The sequence below is a fragment of the Canis lupus genome, chromosome 4, assembly GCF_003254725.2.
Source record: "Canis lupus dingo isolate Sandy chromosome 4, ASM325472v2, whole genome shotgun sequence".
NCBI classification, from domain to species: Eukaryota; Metazoa; Chordata; class Mammalia; order Carnivora; family Canidae; genus Canis; species Canis lupus.
Window position 1 is genome coordinate 43,691,992 of NC_064246.1, and position 26,869 is coordinate 43,718,860.

Here is a 26,869-nt window from a genome sequence, read left to right on the forward strand (position 1 = left end):
TTGCTGGTGTGCCAGTGAACTGTTTAGAGAATCCAAGGCTATGGTGGACAGAGGGCCGCCTGCAAATGCTGTGTCAGCTAAAGCAATACTGAGACATAGTGCTTGGGTAGGAGGATTGGTTCCACACAGCCTTTCCCCCACACGAGGGGGGTGTGAGCAGCTCTGCTTCCCAGAAGCTGATGCTGTAGGAGTGTGAGGGGCTGAGCCTTGCTGGGAGAGATGACCGTGGATGAATGTGTGACTGAGGGAAAAAAAAAATGGTACTGAGTGACCTTCACATTTTTATTAGCTCTTTCTCTTTTTTAAAGATTTTATTTATTTATTTGAGACGGGGAGAGAGAGAGAGAGAGAGAGAGAGAGAGAGAGAGAGAGAGAGAGAGAGAGAGAGAGAGAGAATGAATGACCAGGGAGCCAGACAAGGGGCTCGACCCAGGACCTTGAGATCACAACCTGAGTTGGAGGCAGACACTTTACTGACTGAGCCACCCAGTGCCCCTTTATTGGCTCTCTTGATCTGGTTCACCAGACAGACTACAGCTAGAGAGAGAATGGAGGATTTAAACCCCAGGTCAAGTCCTAATTTCCCCACTTCTTATAACTGCTTCTCTCTGCGAGGTTGATCCCAGAAAAGTGAACCATGGCTACAGATAGCTTTGGGAAGGGAAAATTTAGTCTCTAACCTTCAGGTAGAAATGCTGAAGAAGGGCACTGGTTGGCCCAGCACTGGTCTCATGCATATCCTCGCTCTAATTGTGACAGCCAATGGGATGGGTCACTCTTGACTATCCAGTTTGGGTCCTCTGCTCCATTGCTGTAGCCAATGCCCTTAACACCAGGGCAGGGCCAGCAAGGACAACATCTCAAAGCTCTGAGCGGTGCAGGCACCAGGGGTCACAAGACAGCAGGGACACAATCCTTGTGTCCTTGGGCCTACTGTGATGGATCAGGGACAGTGCTGACACTCATTTGAAGAAATTGCAAAGCCAACCCTCAACATATGGGGTGGAATTTCACAGAAGAAGAGAGAGTGCACAGAAGTCTGGTGTGTTTAGAGGGTGCAGTACTGGGGAAGGGGGTGCCCCTGGGTTGATGGTGAGAAATTGGACTGTATTGTTGCAGGGAGTCTGAGCTATCAAAAACCCTGGAAACCATGTGGGGGAATAAGGATAAATTCTACACCTCTATAGGTTTCTCCTATGGAAGAAACAGCCAGGTAACAGATATAGAGGGGAAGTGGGGGAAGAGTCTCCACAGCCAAGGGAAATGGTCTTGACTCTCTCCATCACCCCCTCCTGCAATGGTCCTCAGTGGCCTGGAGAGGGCCATGCATATTAGTGTGCCCTGTGTGACTCTCTCCTAGGCTGCAGGGCCTCACCATTTTGCCCCTGTCTTTGTCTGAGCTTCCTTTGCATTATACTAGTAGGTCCCTCAAACTTTGGTGTGCATATTACTTCCAGTGGGAACACGGATAAAAGCAGGTCTTTGGGCTCATCCCAGGTGAGAAAGGGTGGCTCAGAGGGTCTGGGGAGGGGAGGAAAGCTGCACAGGATAGTGTCAGAAAAAGCAAGGAGGAAGGGACCTGGCTACTTGTTTGTTAAAGGCTGATTTCCCATTATCTGCAACAGCCCTAGCTGAGCAGTGTTTTTTTCTTTTCTTTTTTTTTTTTTTTTAATTTATTCATGAGAGACACAGAGAGAGGCAGAGACATAGGCAGAGGGAGAAGCAGGCTCCCCGCAGGGAGCCCGATGTGGGACACAATCCCAAAACCCTGAGCTAAAGGACAGATGCTCAACCACTGAGACACCCAGGCACCCCTGAGCAGGGGTTTGAATCCAATGAGTGAATGAGTGGTGGTGCCTGTAAGGGAAAAACCAGCCCCTGGCCTGTAGACAGGCGGAGAGGAAATGGTTAGAAAGGGACAGGTAAAAAATGGGGGAGACACAGATGAAGTGAGGGGTGGGAGAGAAAAAGAGAGAGCGAAAGTTTGTTCAGAAAGGCCACTTTATTGATGGAGATAAAACCGAAAGGAGTTCTCCACAGCCCTCCCTCACTCACTTCAGTGGCTTCACTGGGCATCCGGGACCGGAGTGGGCAGGCCTGTCGCCAGCACGGGCTGGGCTGCTCAGCCTGCTCCGTGCTGCCCATTCCACGTCAGGCGGCCACATCAAAACACACCACAGCTCATCAAGATTCGCAAATGTACCTCAGAACCCCCCAAATGGTTCCAGGCCTTTTTTTTTAATATTATACAAAATGTGTTAAGTAGGAAAGGTCAGCTGTGCTGTTGACACCTGCAGGGGACGTCCTTTTAGGATCACCGTCCCTGAAACATTACTTCTTATTGCAGTGAAACCTCTAGAAGGTAGAGCTGTACAAAAAAAAAAAAAGAAAAAAGAAAAAAATCTAAACAATTTTAAGAAGAGCAGCAACTTAACACTGCTTGAGTTCATTTAAATTTTCTTTCTCAAAAATACATTCCTAAATATACAAACTATACAATCTTGTCATTTTAATGCTGGTTTTTGTTGTTTTTATTTTTTTATTTTTTATTTTTTTAATAATAATAGAACCCAAACTAAAAAAAAAAAAAATCTGTTCATCTTCAAACCGACAAGAGCGCTAGAGGACTCATGACTCAGTACCTTCATATAACACCACATAAATAACTTTAGCCACAGTCTATGTTCACAGCGTGGTCAGTGGAACAAAGGAAATACTTTTCTGGCGATTAGACATCGTCGGCAGAGAGGGTCGGGATATTCATTCGAGGCTGGGTAAAAAATGCCATCTTCTCCCTGCAAGAGAGGCCAGACCTTCAGAGCAGGGTTTTCAACCTCACTGTATAGATATTATGGGCAGGACTGTTCTTTGTGGTGGGGGCTGTCCTGCACATTGTAGGATGTTTAGCAGAATCTCCCACCTCCAGCTACTCAGTGCCAGTAGTACCCCCCCCCTTCCTTCCAGTTGTGACAACCAAAAACGTCCCCAGGCATTGCCAAAGGTCCCCCCGGTGCCCAAATCATCCCTGGTTCAGTACCACTAGTTTAGGGACATTAGCAGGACCAGCCACCTTCAGTTCAAATCAAGGGCCTGAGTTTAAAAGGGCCTTTGGGCCACAGGTGGGGCTCATTTGTTTATTTTAGACTCCCCTTTGGTTAAAAATTAAGAGATGTCCCAATACAGTTACACAAATGACAGCATATTTTAAATATTTCTATTCCAGGAAGTTTTTCTTTTCTTTTCTTTTCTTTTTTTTTTTAAAGCACATACACAACCATGAGTGCCTTATCTAGGACGGTATCATGAGTCTAAATGCTGTGAATGGGAGGTCCTAGCCAAAGGGCATTTGGGGCCCTCCTATGACATGCCTGGATCCAGGCAAGAAAGCACCTCCCTGAGGTCCTGGCAGGCAGCAGGCAGAGTCAGGGAGGCCCGGCAAGCACCCCAGGCTTATTTATCATTCAGCCAGTCCTCCATAATTACGGGTGATGGAAACACTCAGAGGGAAGGCCGGAGCAGGTGGCTCATTCGTTAAACAAGAGGATCTAACAAATTAGCTCGAGTTGTGCGGGGATTGATAAGGACAGCTGAGGGAAAGCACTGCGGCGCTCACAGACCGCCCGGGGCGGCTGGGCAGAGGGCACGCATCTGTTCCGAGGAGGGCTGGTGCTCTGCTAGCGGAGGGAGCACGGGCCAGGGCTGGTGAGACTGAGGCTGGGTCGGCTGCATGTGAAAGGGGAAGGCGGGCTGGCCAGGTGCCCACTGCTTACCTGAAAGACTGCACTTCTGGGGGCTCCTTACAGCTCTGGCCTCGAAGCCTGTGCACATCCTTGGCGGCTGCCCGCATCATCTTGTCTGTCTGAAGCTCACCCTTGTGCTCTGCTCGGTCCATCTGCAGGGCAAAGCAAGCAGGGCTGTGAGGTGCTACGGAGTCCTCAGGGCCTCTAGAAAGGGGCAGCTAAGGACAACTTTCTAGCACACATGAGGAGTCTAGTGTAGTCAAAAGGTCTGAGGGTCACAGAACAGGCATGCTCACTCCCGTTCCACTGCTGGGTCCTCTGTTTAGAATGGTGAGAAGATGTGACCCCATCATGTGTCAGGGTGGACAGGCTTTTGGGGCCAGGGAACTGAATACCTATGTGTAAGGAGATGAGGGCTGCCTAGTGAAATGTGTGCTACCTTTCTAAGCCCCAGGGCCACCTAGAAAGGTACATTTTATAATTACTTCTGTACTATAGAGGAGGAAACTGAGGCTCAGGCATGTTAAGACATTTCTTTGATGATGTCAAACAACTAAGAAGTGTTGGAAACACAATTCCAATCATGCAATTGTGTTCAAGGGCTTTAGATATGCTGTATCCCTTCCTCTTAATGCAAACCTATGTAAGCGCTTTTGAGAACAAACCACAAAAAGCCCTAAAATATCCATGTATCACATAACTTGAAACTTAATTGCATGAAGATGGAATTTTGGTCGGTGAAGCCATCTTTTTTTTTTTTTTTTTTTTTAAGATTTACCTATTTATTTGAGAGAGAGAGAGAGAGAGAGAGAGAGAGAGGTGGGGAGAGGAGAGAATCCCCAAGCTGAATCCCCATTGAGCATGGAGCCTGATGTGGGGCTCAATTCCAGGCCCCTGAGATCACAACCCAAGCTGAAATCAAGAATCAGCCGCTTAACCGACTGAGCCACCCAGGTGCCCCAATGAAGCCATCATTTAAGTGGTTATTTAGTAGGCCATTATCAGACAGTCACGATGTACTATTCTTTTGCTATTTGAGAGGTCAGGTTTTTTCTTTTTTTTCTTTTCTTTCTTTCTTTCTTTCTTTCTTCTTTCTTTTCTTTCTTTCTTTTTCTTTCTTTCTTCCTTTCCTTCCCTTTTTCCTTTTTCTTTTTCTTTCTTTCTTTCTTTCTTTCTCTTTCTTCTTTCTTTCTTTTCTTTCTTTCTTTCTTTCTTTCTTTCTTTCTTTCTTTCTTCCTTCCTTCCTTCCTTCCTTCTTTCTTCTTTCTTTCTTTCTTCTTCTTTTCTTTCTTTCTTTCTTTCTTTCTTTCTTTCTTTCTTTCTTCTTCTTCCTTCCTTCCTTCCTTCCCTCCCTTCCCTTCCCTTCCCTTCCCTTCCCTTCCCTTCCCTTCCCTTCCCTTCCCTTCCCTTCCCTTCCCTTCCCTTCCCTTCCCTTCCCTTCCCTTCCCTTCCCTTCCCTTCCCTTCCCTTCCCTTCCCTTCCCTTCCCTTCCCTTCCCTTCCTTTTTAAAAGATTTTGTCAGAGAGTGAGAGCGAGTGAGCACACAAGCAAGGGGAGCAGCAGATAGAAGGAGAAGCAGGCTCCTTGATGAGCAAGGAGCCCGATGTGGGACTCGATCCCAGGATCCTGGGATTATGACCTGAGATGAAGGCAGATGCTTAACCAACTGAGTTACCAAGGCACCCCCCCTTTTTTTTTCTTTAAAGGCATTACCTATTATAAGTATACAGAGTATAAATATTGAATTAGAAAGAAATAAACATTGCAGGAACTCTTGAATTACCAGAGTCAATTTGAAGCCCCTCAGCTAGTCCAGACCCTAGAAGCCCACCACCACTTTCCTACTCTCAGGCATTATCACTGGCACTGAGAGCTGGGGCTTCGGCTAACGGCTCTCCCAAAAAAATAACCGAGGCCGGTACCCTCTGCAAGGTGCATTGTCTGGCTGTACGCAGAGGAAACCAGCAAAGGTCATTCCTGCATGGGTGACAGTCCAGGAGTGGCAGATACTGTATAAATGAGTTGATGATGGCTTCTGTGTATTGACCCTGTGTTGTTACGTCTTCATGACAGGCTGGGACCTGTCAGCTCACTGGTGCCAAAGGCAAATTTTTAAGGCATCCAATTGCTTTAAATGTGCTTCAAACAAGCAGACTTTTTTTTTATCCATTTAGAAACTGCCAGCTTTGCATACCCCATGAAGTTGTGCCCACTATCTGCTAGCCACAGATGAGATAAAGCCCAGAGCCATGAAAGATCTGAAGCTGCTCCTGCTTTGGAGCACCCTGACCCAGAGAGTCCTCCTGTGCTGCTGAGGAGGACTGCCCTCCTCCCTTCTAGGTGGTGGCCCAGAGCAGTCGCCTTTGGGAGATCTCCAACATGAGGGACTTCCTCCATGTACGAACTTGTATCTTTAGAGAGAGCTACTCTGTGGGATCACATGGGCCGACACTGGGGCAGGTCAGTGTTCTGTATCTATTCAAGTGTGTGCCCAAGTGCAGATTTGGTACCCAATGTTTGATGAATAAAAGTGTGAATGATAAGGCCTTGCACACATAAATATGGAAATGCAGAAGGGCCCGGCAGCCAGGTCGAGAGTTAATAAAGTTTACCGGGCAAAGGGATTCCTGGATCGTTTTGATGATGGGAGTGAGGGGCCCTGGGAACACTGTTAGTGGGTCACAGGACTGTAGCACCTCTTCAAAGCTCTGGCCTCCCTCCCCTGCAGCACTGGGCAGTCCCTCAGGGCAGAGCAAGCCGCCTCCCTTGCCTCTTGCGTGGCTCTCACCCGCTTCTCCAGCATCCTCAGCAGCAGGCGGAAGCGCTCATCCTCACGCAACCACTGCGGCAACTCCTTCTCGCCGTGGCTCTTGGCTTGTTCAAGCTGCTCCTTGAGCTCCTTCAGCACCGAGATCTCCTGAGTCAGCTGGCTGTGCCAGGTCCTGGTCGCCTGCAGGTCCAGCTCGAGGTCCAGCGACGTGCGGATCAGGCGCTCGGCGCGCAGGGATTTGACCGACGAAGGCTGCGGGGGGAGGGACAGCTTTGGCTGATTATTAGAGGGCTGGGTTCCGTGAGCCCCAACAACCCGCCCCCCTGAACCTCAGATACCCTCCTTTGTTCATCGGCAGGCTTCTACTTCAAAAACGGGGCTCGCCCACCCCCAGGGCCTATCCCGATTTCTCCCATGTCTTCAGCTTCTGTTCATTGAGCATTTTTATGCCCCAGGCAGGGTGCTGGGTGGTAAGTCTGAGATTCCACCCTGGCAGTTGGCTCCAGAACCCCCTCACTCACTCCCCACACTGCCCCGTTTCCCTGCTCTCAGTGACCTCAACATTTACACTCGGTTAACGGGTTCTTGTCATTATCCTGAAGTTGTTTCCTCAGTGCAGGTCTGTGCCCCCCGGAAAGGAGACGTCATGGACATCTGTTGTTTCTGCATGTCCAGCGTCCGCTTCCCTGGTCTGACGGTAAACAGAGCCCGTAGCTTCCCTTGGGGATCCACTCCTCCTGCATGCTCAACCCACAAGGTGGTTCACATGGGATTTCAGGGACAGGGATGTGACCTGAACCTGGACAGTCAGAACCTCAGTGACCACTTCAGGGGTGAGTATGTTGTCTAAGCCCAGCCAATAACCTTCAACTTTGGCACTTTTGCTGAGCACCTTGGAAAAAAGAGTCTTTACCCAGAGGTTGTGAGATCAGCAAGATATAGACTTGGAACTCATCATGGCCATCTTTCCCATCATCATGGCCATCTTTCCCACTATATGTGGTGACCCTTTTTAAGAATTAAGCTATCTGGCGGGACAGTGCCATGAGAGGAGGACTGAGGCTTGATGAATTATCTCGATGAAGGATCAATTCATGCCTGAAGGTAGTCCAAAATCCTGGGGTTTTCCATTAAATGAACCAGTAAATTCCCTCTTGCACTTTCAAGCTATATATGCATTCTTCAGTTATCTTTATATAAAAGATCCTGAGTAATGCAACCACTTACTTTCCTTCTCCTATCAAGAAATAGTAATGATTACAAAATAACTACATAACTGAGGGAGACAGAATTCTAAGTTGGGCCCAAGTTTCCCACCCCTAATACACATCGATATACATGCCTGTGGAATGCCCTCCTCTTCAGTGTTTTTTTTTTTGGGGGTGGGGGAGGTGCTTTGAATACCATGGGATAGCACTCTCATGATTAAGTAACTGATCCGTTGACTCTGAGTTACTCAAAGGGGAGATATTCCTAGGTGGGCCTGACCCCAATCCAGTGAGCCCCACAAAGGTGAACTGGGCCATCCTTGGAAACAGATCTCCTGCTGGCCTCAAACTAACAATATATTGTGGAAAGGGCCACATGGCAAGGACCTGAGAACGACCTCTGGGTGCTGTGAGCAGACCCTGACCTCCAGGCCTGCAGCTAGCAAGAAAACACAAGACAAGGGATGCTGCCAATGTCCCAAGGGAGCCTGGAAGTGAATCTTTCCCTACTCAAACTTTCAGGTGAGGATGCAGTCAACACCTGGATGTGACCCTGGTGAGACCCTGAGCAGAGGATTCAGCTAACCTGTGCCTGAACTCCTGACCAGTGCAAACTATAAGGTAATGAATTTGTATTATTTTAAGCTGTTACGTTTGCTGTGATTTATTATTGCAGCAACAGAAAACAAACATGACGGCTGACAGAGTTGAGAAATGATACATAAAACATTACTATGAGAGCTGCCCTCAGGTAAGGCTGGCAAGCATACTTCTGGGGCGATGAAGCAGCTCAGTGCAGAACTGCTAGGGGGAGACCACTGTCTAGCCTGTGCTCATAAATGAGCAGGGTCAGGAAATCCAGCTGAGTGATCTGTGTGACTCAAGTTCTCAGAGTAACAAACGAAGGTTCTTTTGTTTTGTTCTGACTGATGATGCCCAGTCCCGGAAACTTGCCTGGACAGGCTGAAGCAGAGAGACAGAGACAAAGTTCAGGCACTGAGTAGGACTGTAGTGCCCAAGGGCTCTGGCCCAGCCTCAGGACTCTCCCATGTCTCAGATCACAGCACCTGAAGGAAATGTGGGCTCAGATCTATCAATCAAAGGCTCTCTCAGTAGGTTTTCCTCTTGGGTAAGGGGAAGAAGAGGTGAAGAAGGGGGAACTGTGTAGGCCTGTCTTGATAGGGAGCTGTCAGCAATGCAGGGAAAGCAATGCAGGGGGAGCAAGCAGGAGCTTCCAGGGGCATTTCTCCAGGAGTGGATCCTGGAACACCAGCTCTAGAATTCTCCAGGGAGCTTACTAAAATGCGGTTTCCAGGACCCCACCCCAGTGCCTGGGAGTGTGGCCTGGGAAATGTGCATCATCAGTAAGCCTCCCCGCCCCCAGAAGACTTGGTGCTCCAGGGACTCTGCAGCACCAGCTACAGTAGATAAAGGTGTAGGAGGGGACCCCAGGCAGGCAGTTGGCCATCCCTGTCACCTGAGGCCATGGCTGTATTCCCCTGCAGCCAACACTCTTGCCCTTCCCTGTGGCTCTCTAGGTATGGAGACTTGTAGGTGGGGGTGGGGGGGCACAGTGGAGACAGACAAAGGACCTCGTCCTGATAGCAGCAGGTCTGTAGGAAGTATGGAGGAGCCTTCCCCTGCTTGGGGCTGTTGGCACTGCCTCCCTGCCCACTCTTTTTGTTTTGTTCTCTCTACAGGTCTTTCTGACATTCTAATGCCTGTTTCTTCCTGACATTCAGTCAGTCCTTTGCCTGGTGGCTTCTTGGACAGCGTAGAACTGTCACTGTCACTTCGGTTCAGCTGCAGGAGAAAAGTCCTGGGAAGTTACTTGGGACTAGGGTACATCTGGAAGGCATCCTGGGGCCAGAAGGATGGTGGGGTTTCCATGTGGTCAGCAGCACAGTGGGGCTGACAGCAGATAGTGTGGCTCCAGGCTCTAACGCCCTCCTGACCTACCACCGCAAGTCCTGTTTGCACTGGCCTTTCCCTGTCACCCACAGCAAACTCACCAGAACTGCTGTAAAGTCTGTCTATGCTGAAAGCCCAGAGTGGGAAGGGCCCTTTTGCATCTCCTGCAGCTCTGACTTGTACCAAAGTGCAGACCAGGAGTCAGTCCTTTGCCTGACACTGTCCTGCCCTGGTCTCTGAGCCAAGTCTCCATAAGGCAAGGTGAGATTTCTCTGCAAAGGCAGCTGGTGGTCTCTTCCCAGTGCTTTTCCAGCTGGACTGAGAGAAGCCCATTTGCACCTCCCTATTTCTGGTCACAGCTTGGAGGTACCTGGTCCTCTCTGCCAGCAGGGAGGGCTGTCAGAACCTTTGCTCAGTCAGCGGGATGACATGCTGAGCAGAGTTGCATGAGAGGCAGGCTTCCATCAGTGACCGTGACACCTTGAGTTGGTTAGTCCTTAGTGACTTTAATTTCAGGTCTGATCGACTCATCATCATCATGTTACATTTACCCTTTGGCACCTTTCCCAGTGCCTACATAGGCCTTACAGTTCATAAACACCATCATGCTTGCCAAAGCAACTTTCTTCAAACCAGTGGCTGAGAAAAAATGGTCAGACACTGGGGGATATGCTTGGGGAAATGATGATGAAGCAGACATCTGAATAGCTTTGAGGTGACTGTCTTACCCGCTTCATCCGGACACTGCGCCGCTCCAGGGAGTTTCGAACAAAAGGTGGCTTCTTGGACAGCGTGGAACTGTCACTGTCACTTCGGTTCAGCTGCAGAAGAAAAGTCCTGGGAAGTTACTTGGGACTAGGGTACATCTGGAAGGCACCCTGGGGCCAGAAGGGTGGTGGGGTTTCCATGTGGTCAGCAGCACAGTGGGGCTGACCGCAGATAGTGTGGTTCCAGGCTCTAATGCCCTCCTGACCTACCACCACAAGTCCTGTTTGCACTGGCCCTTCCCTGTCACCCACAGAAGCCTGCTTTCATAGCTCAAATGAAGCCACTGTCAAGATACACATGTATGCAATGTATAAGATGAGCAGAGAGGCTCTATTAGCAATCCCTTCCTCAGAATCCCTTCAATCACTTAGGTTAGCTGTACTATCTGCAGAGGGCTACTGAGATCATGCTTTCCTGCTGAGAGTGCCCCTGACAGAGGAGGATTGGAGAGAGAGGATATGCAGGACAGGGGCTTCTTTTCTGGGTCACATTTGCAAGGTGGTGGGATCACTTCTGTTGGTGGGATCACTTCTGTTGGTGGTGGGATCACTCTGTTGCCTCAGGCTGAGGCAACAGAGCCTGCTCGTTCTGGCAGTGGTCTGCGCACTTCTCAGGTGTCTCTTGAGAAGCTGTCTGTACTGTGACTTTTGCGGTTATTGATAATTATTAGTAATAATGCTATCAATAGTTCCATAAGGTTGATGGACACGGCAACCCCAGGGACGTAAGTGACAAAAGCTACTGCAGGAGGCAGAGTCCTCATCGGAACCAGGACGAGAGTAACAGAAACAATGATAACGATGTGTGTGCTATGTGCCTTAAGGACAGTTACATTTAATCCTCCAACAGTCCTAATGGAGGGAATGGAGGCCCAGGGAGATTAAGCTTTTATAAACCACAAGGCTGATAAGCATCTGGACAAGAGTTTAAGGTCTGGTCAGTCTATGTTTGGGCATCCTTTTCTGGCCCCCTGGGGGTGCACAGAGGGCTCAGAGATGGAGCTGATGTGTACGTAGTGGGGGGTGGAACATCTTGATGGGGGTGGACTCATACAAACTCACTGGCTGGATAGCATCCCGGGAGGGGGCTTTATACCACATTGTTCCAATCCAAAGGAGCAGACTATATGTCCCACTGACTGGAAATACTCATCAAGGCACCTGATCCTTAAGCTGTAGTTGTTCAGGAGTCAACAATGATGTTAGAGAAGAGGGATAATAGCCACATTAGATCTTTAAACTTAACTTTTCCTAATGTAGGGATGTTTTGCTGCATTTAATCTCCAGCAGGGGAGAGAATATTGTTGCATTGTTATTACTTCCACCTAACAGCTAGGGAAACCAGGAACAAAGAGGTAAAAGGACCGACTGTCCCAGGCAGGTAGCTCGGGAAGGAGAATTTTGGAAGGACCGTGTCCATCAGGTAAGGGTGAGCTGACCAACACATGTGACAGCGTTGCTGCTGACTATGTAGGTGTCAAATACCCAGGCAGTGTGGAGAGCTGGAGGGAGGGTCATACATTGTTCCTATGCTCTCAGACTTCAAGTTCAGGGCGGGACCCAATCATGGGAAACTAACCAGATGACACAGGCTGTGCTGAAGCCTGTCAAGGAAGGGAGACGGCCAGCAGAGGACACTTGGTATGGAGAAGGGTGGCATCAGGCCAGCAGAATAGACAAGTTTTAAGTAGCCTGGGGAAGGCAAAGGGAGCCCTTCAGGCGGTGGCTCCGAGTGATAGAAAGGCTGTGGGCTCTGGAGTCAGACTCCTGGTTTTGCACCTAATAAACTGTGTGACCTACAGCCAAGTGTTCTGACTTTCTGAGACTCAATTTCCACATCTATGAAATGGGGTAAACACACTTTGTCTTGCAGGGTTGTTTCTGAGATTAGATGATACAGAAAACATGGGCTTTTTTTTTTTTTTTTTTTTTTTGTGGGGAAAAGTTGCTGATGAGCATCTGAAACTTCATCCCATGAGTGCCGAAATCTCCAGCTTAGACCTCACAGTGGGAGACAAAGCCCACCTTCCATTAAGGAAACTAGAAGTGCCGGAGTCTACCTTTCCCAGCCTCGTTTGTGGCTACAAGCAGGCACAGGACTAGGCTCTGTCCAGTGGATGCAACTGCCCCAGGCTTTTGAATCACAACCTGGTCAGCTGGACCCAATGCTCTGTTACTGGGCCTCTCAGATTTAACCAGCCCAGGTGCTTTTGCTCCATGAGCATGCCATGTCTCTTAGCATCTCAGGCAGATAAGGAGTGGTGACAGCAGAAGCAAGCAGAGCTGCTCTGGCCTACTGCAGGGGCAGGAGCCTCTGGGGAGGTATCAATGTTGAACCCCAGTGGCAGCAGTGGGACCAGCTGGGCCCAGTTTGGCAGCAGCACTGGTATTATCCTCACCTGACTGATTTTGTGGGACGATTCTGGCTGTGTTCTGGTCTCTTCCCATCTGATTCCAAGGCTGGTTCTACAGCCTTCCAAGTCTTCCAATGAATATGTGAGCTACTTAGTTTCTTTTCAAAAAACTCTTTCCTGCATATATTGCTCACAATCTGTTTCTGTTGCTTCTGTTAAGAACCTGACTGGCATAGGACTTGATGACAGGAAGTGGAGCGCCCCAAGTCCCAGACTGGAAAACAGGGAGCTGGCTGTGTGCTGGAGGGGTGGGGCACAGACCCCAAAATTTCCTGTACAGAATTTGTCAATACTCATTTTGTGGGTTCAAAATGGAAGGCTACATTGTTACCAGACAGCATGCTGACAGAGTTTTATGGGAAATGACAGGATAATATTAAGGGTATTGTACCACTGGCCTCTTCTTGCAGCCTTCAGAAAGATTTTACAAGAAAGAGATAACCTTGAGCTGAAGTGGGACGGTCAGAAAGCAAGAAAGGAAAAATGCAGATACCCCTACTTTTTTGAAAGTTCATGTTACATTAGTTTGCTTTGACAAAAGACCTATGTTAGTATCTGTTTTTGCTGGCTGAAAGAAATGTGAAGAGGATTTTCACTTTTATGAAAAACACAAAAGCTAAAACAACACGCGGTGTTCGCTTTGCAGTGAGCCCTTACGGAGGCAGCGGTGACGGGGCCCCACCAAGCTCCTTCCTCAGAACTATGCTGAGCATCTCAGCACCAAGCTCCCATAGTTTTGAATTGTGTCTATGAACATCTGTGCTTTATCCTGGTTTATGCTGCACATCTTTTAGTGAAATGTGTCCTAAGGCATCAGAAAACCATGAGAGGTTATGTTTTAGGTCTGGGAATGCTAAAAAATTTTCCATAAGGATGAATGGTAACTGCTTCTGCACTTTATGTCACTTTGGCTTTGTTATAAGAAAGGCCCTTTCTGCCTGTTGCATGTGATGGGGATTTCTTCCTTTGCAGCCTTGCGGGGTTGGAAACTGGTCCAGATAACAGAATATGGGAAGGGCCCCCTATAGTGCTAGGTGTGTTACAGACGCTTAATGAATAGGATCAGAGCTCCTGGTTATTCAAAGATGCCAATCCTGCGAAAGGGCCACTTAAAGTGAGTACACCTAAACAGCGGATCAGAATTTCATAGTAAGTAAAGGGGAAAAAACTTTGAGTCTTTAGTTGGGAAGGGGAAATGCTTTACCAAAGTTATATCTTTTGTCTTCCATTTGACAAAATTACAACTGCAGTCTAATTCTGATGAAAAAGAATGAATCAAACACTAATTTCTTTTTGTGTGATTTTTCTGACAAGTGATATTCTTTAGTTTGTGTTTGAATTCCACTGCACAGTCATAAAAATGGTAATTTTGCTCAGACCAGAGGGCTTCAACCATTAGCCTAAAGACTTTTCTAAATCCTTCAAATTATTCACATTTGCAACATGAGTTGGATTTTTCTCTTCTTCACCTGTGAGCTGGCTTAATTGCAGGATTCTTCACCTGTGATTCAGGAATTCCCTAACATCAAAATTACATTCGGTGACTTTAGGAAACTCTGTACTTTTCCCAAGATATGCAGCCAACATGCAAATGCTTACAAGCTCAAATGATTAGCTAGAGGCTTGACACAGAAGGGAAGGGTTTATGTTATTTCTGGGAGGGACCAGGGGAATGTTTTTGTGAGGGAATAATGGGTAAGTAGCTAGTAAATTAGTGACACTGCCATATCATGAAAAAATTAGCTTCTTTACTCAATCTTATAATCTTTGTCTTGGATACTGAATATCAGATATTGCAAATGGCCCTGAAAATCCCCTCTCCCTCCCAAATTATAATAGATGGCAGGTTGATGACATAGGCCGGGTTGCCTGGGCTTCTCCTTCTATGATGACTTCTTGGAATATTAGACAAGGAAGGTTCTGTCTATGCTTCTAGCTAACGTTTGCTGGTTCTCTATGGCAGAGGGTCAGGCAGGATGTTGACACATCACCTGAGCCCAGGACTCAGGTGAGGTGTGCATGTGTCATACCTGTGCCATGTCTGAGGAAGGTTGGGAACCCCTCAGATGTGGTTAAGTGCTCAGACCCGCCATTTATAGTAGAATGAAAGAAGGAGGCTGGCCTAGGAAGGGGTAGACTAATGAGATGGATACTCAGGGAACGGCATGAGGGAGCAAAAGCCTACCATAGGACTTCTAAACTCCAGGGCAGCCTATTAGAGAAGGCCAGCAACCAAAATAGCTCAAGAGGGCCAGGTGGCCAGGGTGAACTTGAAAGCCCCTTCTCGCCAATCATCTATGGGTGGCTGTTGCCATTGCTTAGCTCCAGATAATTGCTGCCATGAGAGAATGTGTAGCCCATGATGGCAGGCAGTTTCTCTTTTTCAAGAGAAACTAGAATTTTACATGAAATCTCTTCATTTTTATTTTATTTTTAATTGCCTTCCCTAGGTTTTCAATGTTACCAGCAGGTTCAATTAAAACCAACCAGCCAACCTGTGGCATAATAGTACAGGTATGTTGTATTTTTGCAACCTCAGGCTGTACGCCAGGATCACCCTGGAAGTGGGGAAGAAATGCCTGCTCAGGGACAGTGAGGGGTCCATCTGATCTCAGCCAAGTGGTTGTGTAGAAGGGAAGGGAAGAGTATGAATAAGAAGGAGAGGAGAGTTGGTTGGAATTAAAAAAAACAAAACAAAAACATTGGCCTGGTACTGGTTACCAAGCTTTCCTAATTTAATCCCTAAAACGATCCTTTGTGGTGTACTAACTCCACATGCAGTGACGCGTTAACTCATCTGAGGATAGCAGACAAAGTAAGAGTAATCAGAATTTGCACCCAGAACCCTGTGAGCCTGCAGGCTCTCACTACTACTCAGGAGGCAGGTGTTCTGGGAAGAGGGCAGTACCATGCATTTGCTTACCCGGCACACATACTGGCTTTGGGGTCCTGGGGAGAAAGTCTTAGAGCGGATGATGGTGCTCCCTCGAAGAAAGGGCCCTGGGGATGGTGTGCCTACCCGTCGGTCCTTGGGCCGCACCACTGTGGGAGATGGGGCCGGGGTCTCTGTGTTGGTCTCTTTGTCCACCTGAAGAAGAAGTCAGAGCTCTGAGGCCACCAAGACTCATGGGGCACAGTCTCCAGCTGCTCCCCACTCCCATCATCTGGCCTTTGACCCACAGATACAGCTGGGGGCTTCCTAGGCCCTGGCCCTGCCAGCCAGGACAGCGCCCAAGACCCCACATGCTGGCCCCTATTCTTCTGTGTGGGTTGGAGCATATTCAGTCCCCAAACAAGCTCACTGAACAGTATATGGATGGATGTCCTGGACTTCATACCCTTAAGACGTCTGTGCATTTTAACAAAGCCACACCCAAGGCCTCTAGCACTGCAGCTAAGAACTGCAGATGCCTTTCTGGAATTATGGAGGCAATCAGCAAATCTCAGCCCTTTTCAAGTTTTCATACTGTCTTTTTATAGTCATCGCCAGCAACAGACAAACAAACAAGAATGCCTAAATGCAGGCCCTGTTAGCCTACACAGTGCCTTTGTGTAATTTTGCAAAAGGTGCCCCTTTAGGCTGGAGAACCTGCAAAAAGACTTTCCTTTTGGTGTGGAGCAGTTGGAAGGTGGCCCTAGGTTCTTCTCTAGCCCCTCTTGGCCAGGTACCTTTGTGCAGTGCACAACCTGCAGCTCCACCCCTGGCTGCCCTGCTCGCATACGATGGGGTGCTCTATTTCCTGCCAGTGCAAAAAAGAGGGAATCTCTATGGAGAGTGAGTCTGGTTATAGTGTGTAACCCTAGTGCAGCAGGGAAGGAGGTGGTGAGGGGAACTTGACTGGACTCCTTTTTCCTATTGTACTTTGGGCAGATCCAAACAAAGAAATACATTCCTCTGAAACCTTAGAACCTGCCTACAAGGTTGGCATTATTGTATCCATTTTAGAGATGAGGAAATGAAGGCTGGAGAGGGATGAAGTCACTTGCCTAAGACTATACAGCGAGGGAGTGGCAGAGCCAGCATCTGAACCCAGACCCATCTGGCTACAAAGCTTGAGGTCTAGAGAAACAAGTGAGCTGCAGAGGGCAGGACAGAAGAGGGGAGAGCCAGCCTCTCCTTGTTTACTGTCACTAAGATGACCTGAACTACAGGCAGGGACACTTCTATAGAACCTTCTGCAGGTCACCCTATTCCAAGGACCTGTCCCCTGATGCTAGAGGAGCCTTTGTGGAATGCCTGGACTCAGGCACCGAGGGCTACTTCCTCAAGATGGCTCTTCCGGTCTCCCTGGAGGTGCCTACCTTTAACGCTGGGCACTCGTCCCTATCAGGTGAGGCTTTCTCAGCGAAGACATCCTCCTCTCCTTCCTCCTCCTCCTCCTCCTCCACTGCCACTTCATTCTCGCTGGTCTCCTCGTACCTCCTGTGATGACAAAGAGCTTTGGTTACCTGCCCAGAGACCACTCTGATCCACTCACTTGCTTTTAAATGTACCCAGGGCAGGGCTTCCAAGCCTCTTCACCACTGAGGACACATTTAAACAAACAAAAGTGAGGTATAACTGACATACAACACAATGCATTTTCATTGTATAGTTTCATGAGTTTCCACCAACGTATTCCCAACCAATATACTCCTCCGTGTAACTACTACACTTGAGGTACAGAACATTCCATTATCCCCGAAGGTTTCTTGTACCTTTGCCTATTTAACCTTTCCTTACCCTCAGCCTACCACTGATCAATCACTACAGATTGAATCTGAGTTTTCTAGCATTTCATATACATGGAATCAGACAGTATGTGCTCTTTTGTCTCTGGCTTCATTCTCTCTGTCTAAAGTTTTTAAGATTCAACTATGTTGGTGCCTGTATCGACCCTTTTATTTTTTTATTTTTTTTTAAATTTTTATTTATTTATGATAGTCACACAGAGAGAGAGAGAGAGAGAGAGAGAGAGTCAGAGACACAGGCAGAGGGAGAAGCAGGCTCCATGCACTGGGAGCCTGACGTGGGATTCGATCCCGGGTCTCCAGGATCGCGCCCTGGGCCAAAGGCAGGCGCCAAATTGCTGCGCCACCCAGGGATCCCTGTATCGACCCTTTTAATTGCTGAGTGGCATTCCCAACGGATTGGGTATATCACAATTCATATAGTTATTCATCTATCTGGTGATGTACTTTTTTTTTTTTTTTTTTTTTACAGATTTTATTTATTTGACAAAGACAATGAGAGAGCACAAGTAGGAGGAAAGGCAGAGGAGAGGGAGAATCAGACTCCACGCTGAGCAGGGAGCCTGATGCGGGGCTCAATCCCAGGACTCTGGGATCATGACCTGAGCTGAAGGCAGGCGCTTAACTGACTAAGCCACCCAGGCACCCCTGGTGATGAACATTTGAATGGCTTCCATTTCTTAGCACTTATGAATAAAGCTTCTTATAGCCATTCACCTATAAATCTATGTAGATACAGGTTTTCACTTCTCTTGGATATTGTGTTAGTCTGCTGGGGCTGCTGTAGCACACAATACCATGGACGGGGTGGCTTAACAGACAGAAATGTCCTTCTCATGGTTCTAGAGGTTAAACATCCAAGATCACGATGTGGGCAGATTTGGTTTCCTCTGAGGCCTTTCTGTGGCTTGCATGTGCCCACCTTTTTGCTGTGCCCTCAAAAGGTCTTCCCTCTGTGTGCACATCCTTCCTTTTACAGAGATACCAGTCATATCAGATTAGGATTCACCCAAATTTTTATGGCCTCATGTTAACTTACTCATCTCTTTAAAGGGCCTATCTCTACAGTCACATTCTGTTTATGAGGGTCACAGCTTCAGTATATAAATTTGGGTGAGTGGGGGAGTACAATTCAGACCATAACAGATATACACCTAGGAGCAAAGCAGGGTCCTATGGTAAGTATGGTTTCATCCTTTTAAGAAACTGACAAACTGGAGCACCTAGGGGGCTCAACTGGTTAAGCATCTGCTCTTCACTCAGTGGAGAACCTGCTAGGTTCTAGAGGAACCTCCCTCTTCCTGTGTCTCTCTTCCCTCTACTCCCTGGTTCATGTTCTCTCTCTTGCTTGCTTGCTCTCTCTCAAATAACTAAATAAAATCTTAAAAAAAAAAAAAGAAAAACAAACGTTTTTCAAGGTGGTTGTGCCATTTGACATTTCCACCAGTAATATTATGTGAATTCCAGTTCCTCATCTATACTTGGTACTATCAGACTTTCAAATTTGGTCATCCTGCTGGGGGCATATTTGCATCTCATTGTGGTTTTAATTTGCACTTTCCTGCATTTACTGACCATTGATATATTTTTTTTTGCAAAGTGTCTGTTAGACTATTTAGCCTGTTTAAAAACTGGGTTGTCATTTTATTATTGAGATGTCAGATTTCATGACATCTTCTGGATATGAATCCTTTGCACATATTTGCTCCAAGTCTGTGGCTTGTCTTTTCATTTTCTAAATAGTGTCTTCCAAAGAACAGAAGCTTTTGATTGTGATAAAGTCCAATCTATCATTTTTTTTCTTTTATGGTTTGTGCTGTTTTGTCTTATCTAAGAAATCTCTGCCTACCCCAAAGTTGCAAAGAATTTCTCCTATGTTTTCTTTTAGTAGGCTTATAGTTTTACCATTTATGTTTCACTGTATGATCCATTTAAGATTACTTTTTGTACATGGTGCTCAGAGATTATTTTTTCCTATATGGATATCCAATGGTTTTCCAGAACCGTTTGTTGAAGAGAGTTTATTTTTGGTGACACTTTTCATAATTATTATTTCCCTTCAGACTCCAGGGTTGGGAGGAGTTGTTGTGACAAATGGACTGCATTTGTTAATTACTAATTTATCTTTAGTCCCATCTTCTCAAAGACATACAGAGCTGCCAGGCATCTGATCAGCAGGAGACAGTGTTGCCATACTGAGCGGAAGGAATTCCAGCCAAAAGAATCTGACATCCCCTTAGGTGGCTCAGTGAGACTCTGGACAAACATAAAACCTCCCTTGGGCTTTTCCTGATGGGGAGGAAAGACTTTGGATCACCAGCTCCAGCCCCATGACTAAAACCTCCCCTGCTTTTAGATGGGGACTGGTGCTAATGGACCCTCCTTACTTTTCTCTTTTGCCCCCACAGCTTCTTGATCTACTCAGAAAAGGGTCACTCAACATGAGAACACACAATAAGCACCTCCCTGAGAATCTGACAGATGCCACATCAATCGGCATTTTTTGAAGGCTTAACAAGCACCACGTCCTATGCTAAGGCCTTACAACAACACTGAAGGCGATTATTGTTTCCATTGTATAGATTGGAAAGCTGAGGATCAGAAAGTTGATAGGCCTTGTCCAGCATCACAGACCACTAAGTGGTGCAGCCAGGTTACCAAACAAGGCTGTCCAACTCCACTCGGTGCTTAACCATGAGGGAAATCTTTTCTTTTTGACCATGTGTCTGATGTAAATATTTCCAGAAAGGAAAAAAAATCTCAATTGTCAGGAGGAAAATGATTATAGTAGACAACATCTTTTTACTCATTGGAGTGGCAAATAAGTGCTGGTGAAGGCATGGGAAATAGGCATTTCCCTGCAGGGAATTTACACTCTGAAATCAGTTTAGCAGTATCTGCTAAGATGAAACATGTATGTATTCTTGATTACATACTCTAGTTAGAGTATACTGAGCATCAGAGAGGGTGTAGGCTTAAGGGTACTCTTAATGACTGCTGGGGGGGTGCATTTACTAGTTCAATCTTATTTGAGAACTACTCTGCAATGCCTATTAAAATATAAAGCACAAATGCCCTGGGACTCAGCAATGCCATTTCTCAACCTCTGCCCTGGACAAACACACACAAGTTCCCAAGGAGGCAAACACAGGACTTTCACCCTAGCATTGTCTGGAATTATAGTCTATTTTCTAATACTCTTAGAATTTTGGTTTGCTTGTGGGTCTTAAAATAATCCAGGCTTGTGATTATATGCACTAAAGAAACCTAAGCAAATAAAAGGAGGGAGTGACTATGGCATGCTGGCCCTTGGGTGCTGAGAGAGACGGAGAGGAAATTAGAAGGGAGGGTCAGTCTTTGGCGGACCTCTGCACACGACTCCAGAGGGGAGCAGGCGCAGCAAAGCTAGTTAACATTCCAGCACCAAAAGAAGCCTCCAGTCTGGGGGTAGGGGGGCTGTGGATGGATTTACTCCAGTACAGCAGCTCTAGGATTCCCAGTCCTCTTTGTAAGTCAGTGTCTAGGGAAGTTTGAATGGCAGGGGTGGGGAGAGAGGGAGCCACAAAGGGAGAGAGAACAGAAGGCAGTTGCTAGGGGATGGCTTGAAAAGTCTCACCACAAGCTTGGAATTTGGCAGAAACCACTGATCTTGTGCCAGGGTTTTGGACGACAGGTCCTGGGCCTGTTTCCGGCATCAGACCTTTGCATAGCCCACCCTAGCCCAGCAGCAGTGTGCCACAGAGAGGAAGAGAGAGGGAGAGGCGAGAGAGGGAGGGAGAAAGGCGAAGTAGGAAGGGATGGAAAGGAAGAGGAGAGACAGGAAAGATAGGGACACAGGGAGGGAGAAAGAGGGAAAAGGAGAAAATGACACAATTGAGAGAGACCCCTAAAACAAACGAATTAACATACAAAAATTCAGGAACCTTGCCCTACACTTTAACACATGGAGAAATAAAATAGTAAAAAAGAAGAGTAAAAGAGGGGTGAGGTTGTGGGCAAATCTAGCCTGCTGCCTATTTTGGACAGCCGAAGCTATGAGTAGTTTTCCTTTTTTCTTTCTTTCTTTTCTTTTCTTTTCTTTTTTTTTTTTGGTTTTTTATTTTTAAATGGCTGAAAAAAATATCAAAAAAAGAATGATATTTCATGACATGGGCAAATTAAATGAAATTCAAATTTCAGCATCCATTAGTGAAGTTTCAATGGCAGAGACATGATGATTAGTGCATATGTCATCGAGGGCTCCTTTCACACCACAACCGTAGAGATGAATAGATGCACAGAATCCACATGGCTCACAAAACAGACATTTATGAGCTATTTGGCCCTTTCCAGAAAACATTTGCTGACCCCTGGAATAAAAGATATTATGGAAAGGCCCTTTCTGGGACTAAATGTATAACTGGGGGCTGTAATAGAATAATATAGAAGAGTTACTAAGTGCTTCTTGTGGGACAAAGTCCGTGCTAAGTGCTATCGTGCATAATTCTATTGAGTCTACAAAATACCCCAAGTGTTGTGGCCACTCATCAAATCTGTGTTTCATGGAGGCGGAAATGGAGGTTTAGAGACATGGTTTTCAGCCCTAGCTGTACATTAGGATCATCCAGGGAGCTTTTAAAACTCACTGATGCTCGGGCCTCACCCAGACCTAGGATCCCACAGGAAGCTGGCTGAGCAAGACTCCAAATCCCTAGCTGTCTGAATTCAGAGCATGTGCACTTAAGCCGGACCCTACTTCCTCCCAAATGGCAAATTCACAGGCTGTGGTCATTTCTAAGATGGGATTTGCCTTCTGCCTTCCTAGCTGGTAGTTGGCATGGTTCCTTCTCATTTTCCAAATGATAATTTCTACCGTCTACTGAGTGTCCACTATGAGCTTTCTGCTCAACCTTCATTACAGTGGCTTTCCCTTCAGCCCTCTGCAATGAGTCCATGAAGTCGGTGTGATATCCTGCTTTTCCAGATGAGGCTCAGATAAGGTTAGACAGGTTAGAATGATGTGCATGACAGCAGCTGCCCCTGGGGTGGAGGGCAGGGACCAGGAGGAAGCCCAGAGCCGACTCCTAGAGAGCTGCTTATGATTTGCTTCTTGATTTGGATGCTGGTTACATGGATACTTTGGCTTCTGAAAATTCACTGAGATGTGTGCTTAGGGCAAATTTTATTTAAGTGTGTCATACTGCAAGAAGAAGTTAAAAATGCTTTGCCAAAGGTGACACAAAAAATGATGAAGCTAAGGTGTGAACTCTGGTCTATACCACTGTTTCCTAAATGGGTGATGAGACCTCTTTTTTTGGGATAAAAGAGACTAAGAAGCATTGAAGCAAACAGAGAGAAAGCTGTCTCCAGTTCTTTGGACACAAGGAGAAGTCTCTCTGGCAGTGGCATGTCTTTAATATTGCTGAAATACTGACTAATCTTCCTGTTATAAAACGACAGAAGACATCAGGCCTAGAGCCTTAGCAAGCAATAGGTCTAGGTGGGTTTTAATATATTCGTTGTATTTTCATTAATTTTCCAGTTACCTTCTGAGGCAGACTTGCTCATGGCCCACCCAGTGTCCACCTCCACTCTCTTCCTTGGTAATAGAACCCTGATTTTTGTACCCAACTTAACAGATCTCATTTCCCAGCCTTCCTTGCAGTTAGATAGATCAAAGATCAAATGTCTAAGCCTGGCCAGGGAGAATCAAGCAGAAATTGCTGGGTGGGACTTTTGGTTAAAAGGCATACAGGCATATCTTTTGTCTTTCCTCTTTTCTGATGGCTGCCTGATGCCATCCTTTGGAGACAAAGGCCCAGGCCCAAAGGCTCATTCTGAGCTATAAAGCTGCCTCCGAGATGGCAGTCACCTAGTAAGCAGAGCAAAGAGGAAGGAGAGGAGGAGCCTGGGTTCCCAGCAACATTTGTTGCTAACAGATGAACCTGGGATTGCTTCTTCCCATTCTTCTTTTTAAGTAACAAAGAAATAAACTATCTTATTTGAGCTGATTATTTATCCTCTCTGTTACTAGTAGTCAAATGCAATTCCTTACTGAAACATCTTCAATTTATGGCAGATTATACTTACTTTCCACTTACAGTAATAGGAAACTTTTTTTTTAACCAAAGTAAACATCAGTGAGTCAATGCAGACACTAATATGTGAAATAGCACGAGTGATTTATAGATCACAAAATGACAAATTGGGAAGAAATTCTGGGAACCATCATACCAGGCTACGTACAGTTGATCTTGGAACCACACAGGTCCACTCATATGTGGATTTTTTTTTTTTTGATAAATATCCTACGGTGCTGTACATGTATTTTCTCAACTTTTTTTTCTAGCTTACTTTGTTGTAAGAATACAGTATATCAAACATATAATATAAAAAGTATGTATAAATAGATTTTATGTTATTGGTTAAGACTTCTGGTCAACAGTAGACTCTTAGTAGTTAAGTTTTGGGTAAGTCAAAAGTTATATGTGTGTTTTCTGTGTGGTGGCTTGGTGCCCCTAGCCCCTATATTGTTCAAGGGTCAATTGTACTGCCTTGTCACCTGTAGAGAACCCATGTGGAGAGAGGTTCTGTTTTCCCTGGGAAACACTTCTCTTGGTTGCCCTGGAGTTTGGGCACCTCATTCCTGTGTCCAGGTCCAAGCCAGATCAGTTCTTGAGGACCCAAGGGAGCCCTTGCTTACCAGCTGTCCTCCAGAGTCTGTGAGTTGCTTCTTTCCTCCTGCCTCTTCTCCAGCTCCACTGCTGTCTGTTCCAACAGAGCAGATACAGCATCCTGTGGAGACAAAGGCCCAGGGGTTCATCTGCATACCACCAGGACCACCTTACCTGGCAAGAATCAGAGCTTAGAGTGTGATCCTCCCCATGAACTGAGAGTAAAACTGAAGACCAGAGTGAGTAAGCCTCTTGCCCCCAGGTCACTTATAAACTGGAAATACAGCACTTAGTTCATCTAACTGGCAGTTCTGAGAATAACCCCTATATGCATGGACAGACTTTTGGAAGACAGTCAAGTTTAGTAGTTGAGTGAGGCAGAATTAAGATCTCTGGCTGTAAAGAGATTATGGTGTAGTTGGGGAGACCATCACATGAACTGTCAATAACAAAACAATGTGATGTTTAGGAATAAAGGAACAATGGCAAAGTCAGCTTGGAGGTTGCATTCAGGGAAGACTTTCTGGAGGAAGAACATCTATACCGAATGGTGTCTACAGTGAGGAAGCCTGTGTGACTTGAAGAAATTAACCTCTCCGAGACTCAGTTTCCTCTACAGTAGTTTCTAATAACTACTACAAAGGGTTGTTATGAAAATTAAATAAGAATATATATATATAAGGTATAAAGAAGAACACTGAGCACATAATTAGCACTCAGTAAATGGCAGATAATAGTAAAGCAAAAACTGATCTTGTAGTTTTCTGAGCACATGGTTAATTTGCAAATACCCTGGTACTGTGGGCCCAAGCCTGGAAAATCCTTGAAATCTTTTGGTGAAGAGGGAACAAAACCAATCAAAGGCCTGGTATACGTCAGGCCTTGATAGATAGCTTATGTGTAGCATCTTATTTTATCTTAACAACTATTCTGATAGGTAGTCCTTATGATTTATTCCCTTGAGAAATGGGAACAAAGAAACTAATGTGCCTAGGGTTCACATCACTTACCCAAGGACAAGCTCTAGAAACCAGAGGATGTTTTCAAGACCTTTGCCAGCTCACTGACTCCTTTTTGGAGTGACGGAGACCTAGCTTTGTGTGTTGCTAATTGGATGTCCTTAGGTAACCTTTTTGAGTCTTGGTAAATGGCATATGATAAGCAGGACAGTGCCTGACACAAAAGGAAGTGCAGAAAATGATGAGGATGATGAAAAAGTAGGTGGGAGTAGGGAGGAGGAAACAGATTTAATCCTTACCCTTATCCTCACCTGTACCACCTAGCCTCTCCCCTCTATTGAAATTCTGGGCAATGACTATACAAAGTAACCACGTACTGACTCTTCTTTACATGTTCTCCTTCAAATCTTCCTAATGACCCCCCAAGACTCAGATTAGACATGAAAAAAATAGAGGCTCACAGAAGTGAAATGACTGACCCGTCACCCAACAAATACCCAGTCTTCTGACTGTCCTTCCTGTGACTTTCTGCTGCCTTTTAGAGCAAGTCTTTACTACTGACCACTATGCAAATAGCAGCATCTCAATAAAAGTTAAGTTTCTTTCTTCCATAGGTTCCTCCTTTCTTCTCCACTTCATTAAAAAAAACAACAACAACACATAAATTAAGGTTTCTGTCAGGTGAGTTATATTATGTCAAGCAAAGTGCAGAAGGGGAGAGAGCACAGATGTGGAAGGGGCAAAGTTGCAGATGGGGGGGCAGCCTGCCCCTTAGCAGAGGCCTCTCCTATCCTGCCATCCTCTCTCTCTGTTCCAATACCCTTTGCTGCTCCCCCCACCTCTGATGCCCAGCCCTCTCCAATTCTGGGAGAGGCTTTTCCTTCCATCCATCCAGCTGCTGCAGACATAGAAGGGTAGAGCCAACCCAAGACCCTGCTCACCGTGCTTTCAGGCCCTGGGGTGGGGACCTTGGCTCCCATTGGTTTGGTCTCCCTGCTCTGTTTCTTCAAGTATTTGTAGCTTAGGAGGTTGTACCAGCGAGTCGACCTCTCCCCAGACCGACAGACCTCAGCCAGGCTTATCTGGGCACCTCCCTGTTGAGGATGGGAAAAGGCAAGAGTATAAGACAGACTGACAAGGTGTTCTGGGGAATTTGGCTCCTGGGAAAAGTAGGAAAACTATCCCCAGAGGGTATAGGAGCTTCCACGAAGAGGAAAGGATTAGTTGTTAATCATTTCCAATAACTTACTCATTCACTAACTTATTCATTGGTTTACTCATACACCAAATCTTTATTGAACACCTATTGCATGTATTTTTTTTATTATGATAAAAAACAAAATTTACCATCCTGTCCCCAAGTTTTACTGAAATATAACTGACATGTAACGTTGTACTAGTTTAAGATGTACGATATAAGGATTTTGCGGGGTGCCAGGCTGGCTCAGTTAGTAGAGCATGCAACTCTTGATCTGAGAGTCATGAGTTCAAGCCTCAGGTTGGGTGTAGAGCTTACTTAAAAAATAAATAAAGAGTTGGTATAGTATTTATTGTTAAATGATCACCACGGCAAGTTTAGTTAACATTGGTTATCTTATGGTTACAATTTTTTAAAAAAGTTTTTATGTATTTATTCATGACAGACACAGAGAGAGAGAGAGACAGAGACACAGGCAGAGGGAGAAGCAGGCTCCATGCAGGGAGCCTGATGTGGGA

General features: G+C 46.3%; 1 protein-coding gene across 7 annotated transcripts in view; it reads right to left on the reverse strand.

The window, feature by feature from the left end:
• Positions 1–1,983: 1,983 nt before the first annotated feature.
• The window catches only part of WWC1 (WW and C2 domain containing 1), a 152,411-nt gene continuing 127,525 nt past the window's right edge, over positions 1,984–26,869 (reverse strand). For 2 of the 7 annotated variants that reach the window (XM_049109162.1, XM_035715040.2), the window contains exons 16-23: positions 26,095–26,247; positions 24,224–24,315; positions 17,113–17,233; positions 15,734–15,898; positions 10,358–10,450; positions 6,511–6,780; positions 3,771–3,892; positions 1,984–2,795 (exon numbers count right to left, since the gene is read on the reverse strand). In XM_049109162.1, coding sequence (XP_048965119.1) covers positions 2,729–2,795; positions 3,771–3,892; positions 6,511–6,780; positions 10,358–10,450; positions 15,734–15,898; positions 17,113–17,233; positions 24,224–24,315; positions 26,095–26,247 — 1,083 coding nt within the window. In that variant the 3' untranslated portion in view covers positions 1,984–2,728. Of the gene's footprint in view, positions 2,796–3,770; positions 3,893–6,510; positions 6,781–9,148; positions 9,522–10,357; positions 10,451–15,733; positions 15,899–17,112; positions 17,234–24,223; positions 24,316–26,094; positions 26,248–26,869 lie in introns of those variants that run through there. The other 5 variants (XM_035715042.2, XM_035715043.2, XM_035715041.2 and 2 more) reach the window with 5 other exon arrangements.